This window comes from Lepus europaeus, chromosome 17 (assembly GCF_033115175.1).
Source record: "Lepus europaeus isolate LE1 chromosome 17, mLepTim1.pri, whole genome shotgun sequence".
NCBI lineage: Eukaryota > Metazoa > Chordata > Mammalia > Lagomorpha > Leporidae > Lepus > Lepus europaeus.
The window spans coordinates 8,212,992-8,218,991 of record NC_084843.1 but is presented as its reverse complement, the minus strand read 5'-3'; the positions used below and the strand labels follow the sequence as shown (position 1 = coordinate 8,218,991).

General features: G+C 53.2%; 1 protein-coding gene across 1 annotated transcript in view; it reads left to right on the top strand.

The window, feature by feature from the left end:
- The first annotated feature begins 1,205 nt into the window (after positions 1-1,205).
- The window catches only part of LOC133776329 (deleted in malignant brain tumors 1 protein-like), a 66,234-nt gene continuing 61,439 nt past the window's right edge, over positions 1,206-6,000 (top strand). Inside the window, exons 1-3 of the mRNA XM_062215177.1 lie at positions 1,206-1,212; positions 3,388-3,705; positions 3,841-3,870. Coding sequence (XP_062071161.1) covers positions 1,206-1,212; positions 3,388-3,705; positions 3,841-3,870 — 355 coding nt within the window. The remainder of the gene's footprint in view (positions 1,213-3,387; positions 3,706-3,840; positions 3,871-6,000) is intronic.

Here is a 6,000-nt window from a genome sequence, read left to right as displayed (position 1 = left end):
GGAGCCTACGGATGCACCAGCGGGCGGACTCGGCCCTACCCATTCTCCCTGAGCTGCCGTCAGCAGGGTCCTGCCAGGTGTGTCCAGGATGGACCTAGCAGTGAGCGAGGCCTCTCTGTTTGCACTCACAGGTCGGGTGTTGTCGGCATCCAGGACGACCACAGAGCCTGCTGGATTTCCTCCCGCACTGTCTCCAGCAGGTCAGCCGGCATTTGGCATACAGGGGTGGAGGAAGGGATCCATGTGGCCAGCACTGAACTGTCGCCTTCCCCAAGCTGAACCACGCTGGGTGCGGGCCATTCCCCCGTGAGGACCCTTTGCTTCAGGAGGCACGAGTCAGGAATCTGCTCTGCGTGGTTGACTGTGACCTTCAGGCCGTGTCTGTATTCAAGCCTGTGTCGTCCCAAAGCTGGGTTCCGGGGGTGCCCTGATGACCAGGGAGGTTTCTGTCCCTGCACAGGTGATGGCTTGCCTGCAGTCTCAGCCGTGTCCAAGCCTGTGGCCTTGCCGTCCACACCCAGGCCCCTGGCAGGTAGGTCTTTGGGGAATGGGGGGAAAAGAGGCGGAACCTGAAAGGACGACAGTGTGATGAGCAGAGAACCAGACACTTTCCCTAGTTTATGCTCCCACGAACCGCGAGTCCACCTTCCCCAGTCTCACTGCTTTATAAAGAAAGACACAGCCAGGAGCGTTTTCCCAGCATCCCCCAACTAAAGCATGCTGAAGCCAAGATTTGGGCACAAATACAAGGGTACTTCAAAAAGTTGGTGGAAAAATGAAATGAAAAGGTAGGTTTATTTTGATGCACAATTTTTTGATATCCATGCATCATTGTCTCATAACACACAAATTCCATGAAACTTCTGAAAGCCCTTTGTATGTCTGACCTCAAATCCATGTGACTGCCTGGCCAGCTGCTGCCCGGGGACAACACCATCCCAGGCTACCTTCGGGCTATGGGGAGGAGAGCGTTCTTGCAAGTCGAATTACTAAGGTGCAGGTACATCAAGGCCCCGGCCAGGAAACCTGGGAGTCGGCCCCGAGCTGTCCTCCTCTATGGTTTGGAGTATGAGATTCTCAATGGACAATGCTTTCAGGTTTATACTTAGAAAGAGATGCGTCTGTTTGTCCCTGTGGCAGGTGACGGATTGCCTGTAAGCACACCCACAACAGAGCCCGTGGCCCTGCAATCCATGCCCACCCCCATGGCAGGTAAGTGCTTGGGGAAATGGGGGTGGGAGCCAGCATGGGACTACCATAACAGGGTAAGCAGGGCATCTGACATTTTCACGTTATTAGCACTTCCATCCATTCTGACACAAACCCCCAAGTGAAGTCCCCCTCGCTGTGTCCTTGTTTCTTACATAATGAGCCATAGAAACATTAATTTGCCTAGAATGAGTTGACCTGTATCTCTCTGACACCAAACCTACTTAGCTCACTTCATTTTGGGGACACGATATTAGAAGAAGGGAAGTTGCTAACGACCCTCGTTGCTAAGACCCAGGTCAATCAAACCCTCAGTGTGGAAGTTCCTGAGCCCGACGTCTTTCACAGTCTTTGCCTGTTTGGGTTTTCTCTGAAGCTTTTCGGGATCAGCTGTTTCTACGCTTTGAGCCTCTGTGATGATGTCCCTTGCTCTGAGACCTTTTTCACTCAGTTTAAGCTTTTACTCTAAGAGATAGTCCAAACACTTTGTGGAAAATGTAATCAAACAATGTTTATTTCAGCATAAAAATTGAAATCCGTGCATTTTTTTATAATGCATGTTTTCCATGAACCTTCGAAGACTCGTCACGGAGACACGGGTCCATCAGCCCTTGCTGCTGCTCTGGGTTGTTTATTTGGCCAAGTTCTCCTTTCTGAGTCTGTCCTCCCCCTCTGTAAATCTTTAGGCAGATGTTGAATTTCCTATGTTGTTTGTGACTTTTTTGTCTTTACTTTTGCATACTTATGACCTTTTGCTGTATATTCAAGTTGTTTTCATGATTATCTTCCAAGTTTTTGTTAATTTTTAAAAAGTTTTTCAGCCATTTTCCTTTTTACTTTCCAGGAACACTTTCTTGTGACCTGACTTCCTTTTTCATAGCTTCTTGTTCTTGTTTCACAGACGTGGTGCCTTCTCCATCTTTGTCGATACATTTATCATAGCTTTCTGTCCAAAGCCGCCTTCTGCTCTTGGTGCTGTCCTGTTTTTTCTATTGATTTGACTTTAAACCTCTTAGGCTCGCTGCTGTTTGCATCCAGGACCCAGGTGCAGCAGAGCCAGGGCAGTGAACGGCTAGAGCTGGCGCTGGTTTTCCAAGAGCAGAGCAGGAGACAGCAAACACATCAGGGTCTCCCTGCCCACTCAGCTCACCGGGTGTCTGACACTGGACCCTGGCGACTTAATTTCTCCGGGGAATAAATTTCCTGCTGTGGGTGTGGAAAAATCATAAGCTCTACTGCCAGTTTTTCAGCCAACACCCCCGTTTTCAGCATGGCAGTGCTGGCTAGAATTATAAGCTGGTGAGTTGCTAGAACAGCTAGTGGCACTGTCTTTGAAACAAAGGCCCTTGGGTTAAAAAAAAAAAACCAGCATGTTGACAGCCTTTTCATGGAATCCGTGGGTCTATAAAGCTCTTTTCATTGTCTTGAGCGTCATGGTTGTGTACAGTTTAATCTGCTTTGTGAGCCGTGGTTTAGTTCATTCTGCAAACTTTGGTGTCTGTTTCATTTCTCGGTAGCAAGTGGTTTTGAGGTCAAGCTTCACACTTTTAAGAGTGGTGCAAAAAGTTGGTTAAAACGTGAAGTTCTATGTCTTGCATTCAGCTCTCAAAAGGTCACGTAGACATGTCTGACCCTGGGTGGGTCTCACTGTTTCTAGGATGGCCTCCCTCACGAGCCTGGGAGTAGCTCTCTTGAGGTGACAGAGGTGACAAGGCCATGAGCCTTTTGTCACCCAGCAGACCAGCTCAGACTTGGCTGCCTCACATTCCCAGAGTCCCAGGGAGCAGCTGACGCCTGTCTCAACGCCAAGCCCTGCAGGGGTGCAGCCATTACTTCTGCCTCTGGCTTAGAACAGGGGTGGAAAGATAAGCTGGATCTCTTGATGGGAGGGGCCACAGCGCCATATTGGAAAGTGGGGGGATTGAGGGGAGAACCATGACTGTGTTTGTGGGAAGCCAGCCCAGGCAAGCAGCCTTAAAGTGGAATGGGAGGAAGGAGGACATTGCAGGCTCCTTGGAAAGGCTGTGTCTGGGGAATGATGTGGGGACCCCCGGAGCAGCAGCATAGGGGTGACAGAGTCCTGGGGAAGTGAGGACAGAGAGCTGGGCTGCGTGGACAACAGCCCAGTCCGCTGCCCGCAGAGGAGTCGTCATTACCCTGACACCCTTTCTTTCCCAGGAAGTTGGGCCCCTGTGCGCCTGGCTGGCAGCCGTGGGAGTTGTGCCGGCCGCGTGGAACTCTTCTACCAGGGAGGCTGGGGCACTGTGTGTGACGACCTGTGGGGCCTCCCAGAAGCCAACGTCGTGTGCAGGCAGCTGGGGTGTGGCGGGGCCATCGCAGCCCCCGGGGAGGCACACTTTGGGGAAGGTTCTGGAAAGATCCTCCTGGACAATGTGCGCTGCCTGGGAGAGGAGCCGCACCTCGAGGGATGCTCACACGTCGGCTGGTTCTCCCACAACTGTGCTCACGGGGAAGACGCCGGTGTGATCTGCGCAGGTAACCCTCTCCCCTCCCGGGCAGAGCCCGCCCTTGGCTCTTCCCAAGGGAACGTCCTTCCATTGGTGTAAAAATGACCACTGACAAGGAATGGCTAGGATGCTCACGGCAGGCGCTTTCGTCTCTCACTCACAGATGCCGACTACTCCCCTGACACACCACCAGGTAGGGAAGTTTGTCGACAAGAAGTTCTGCTGGAAGCTGGCTGTGTGTTTCTCTCCAAGCCACTGGAGCGACTGAGCAGTGGGGAAGCACCCACCCGGCCTCCCTCCCCACCTCTCCTCCTATCCCCCTGCACTTTTCACACAGCAGACAGATTCTTGATGCCTCAGACATCTGGAGAGAACTCTGGTTTGTCAGTTCTGAGAGCGGGGTGGGGGGGTGGGGTTGAGTTAGGCGAGTTGGCTAAGAGTTTCCCTGCACGGGGTGAAGGGTCAGTGAGCCAGATCTGGACAAGGTCCAGGTGGGCCCATTTAGTTTCCACCCCCTGCTCCTTGCCTCTGCCTTGTTCCTGGGGCAGCCCTGGACCTACAGAGTGTCCATTGCCGTTGGCTTTCCCAGCCTCTCCCTACCCCAACACCCAGAGTTTTCCACGCCTGTGCCATGTCTTCATCGGGCCCCTAGGTCCCGTGATGCCCTGCACTTAGCCAGCTGTCAGTTGGAGTGAGCTAAGGATAGAACTGGTCTGACAAGGCGTCGCGTTTCATTCACATCCCCTCGTGGACTGTCAGTTCCAGGGAGAGGGAATGGTTAGGCCCGGGGAGACCATCTCCAGTGGGAAACACCAAGCTACGGGTTGCTGGGGGCAGAGGTGTTGGGGGCGTGGAGGGGGGCCTTCAGGGCCTGACTCAGCGTCTCTGAGCAGTGCCAGGTCAAAGGGTCAGGGAAGTGGAATTCCTTCCTGTGGCATCATGACCTCATCAGTCTCAATCCAGGTCCCTGGAAGAGGCTCCGGGAACCGAGGTTTCATGTCTTTAGCTTTCCTAACCAACTTAGCAAGTATCCCATGTGACCGAGAGACCAGTGTGTCAAAGTCTGGAAGGAATACAGACCCACGCTTCCTGTCCCCTCCTGCTCAGATCAGTAGTTCTGAGAAGGGCCCGGAAGGCTCCTTGGGATTCTCACGCGCAGGCAGGGGTGGGCCTCGGTGCCCGCCGATTTCCACATGCGTGCCCTTGTGTGTTCGGCAGGTCTGCTGTCGGCTGCCCCAGTGGGAACGGCGGCTCCAGGTGAGACGTTTGCAACCTTAGCTGCCCTGATTGCCATTTTCCAGCTCAAGCTCTGAACTGATTCTCCAAGGAAATTGTGCCAAAGAGGCTGCTCTGCCTAGAGCCGCCCCTCTGAACCTGGGTCCTGGGTGGTAGCCCAGTAATGAAGGCCACCGGATTTGTGGTTTCTATTCAATTCTATGTGGTTTCTATTCAATTTAATTCATTTCTATTCAGTCAGTGAAGGAAGTGCACACAATGGAACGGCACCAGCCTTCTGGTCCTGCCCTCCTGGGCTCCCATGGTGACGGGCAGATGTGGTGGGTGTGGCCATTAACACGGGGGTGTGGCCAAGGTGGTGCCTCAGGCCGCAGTCTCAGAGAGCTGCCACCAGAGGGCAGGCTTTTCTTCTCCAGCTTGACAATCTCACACTTCCTTTCCATCTCCCATTGTTTCGCTTTGCTCTTGTCTATGCGCTGGGCTTCCGGACGCCATTGAACTTTCCTGAGCACTGGAGACACAGGGCTAAAGCAATACTGATGCCTGGAGACTGGTGCCTGGAGGAGAGCCACAGCTGGCTGAGCAGGGCCAACCCCGTGCAGGGCTGATCCTCACACAGCCAGGAGATCTGAGGGAGAAACGCCAGCCGTCTCCCCAGCCCCTGGATCACCTTTAATTTTGAACTGAGTATTGCAGAATGGAAAGACAGACAAATAGATGGAGAAGCAGGAGGGTGGACACAAGATGTTAGCAGTGTTAGGGGCACGGAGGGGGAGTATGAGTCAGGGCAACTTATTTCTGCTTAATCGTGGATTTTTAAGAATGTAATTTTAATAAATTACAACTGATGGAGGATGGGGCCCAGTCACACTCGTGTACCCGGAGGCTCCACCACGTTGGTTCAGCCTTGATTGAGAAAACAGAAGCAGAGCTTTGCTCTGACTTGTGATGACCTACGGGATCGAGCGGGGCAGAGGGAAGGATGCTGGCCGGGGTTAGGTGACAGCTCTTCCCCACCGGCCCACGCCCGTGGAGACTCTCAAACTTCAGACATGTCCATGCCCCAGTTTCCCAGCCTTACAAGACA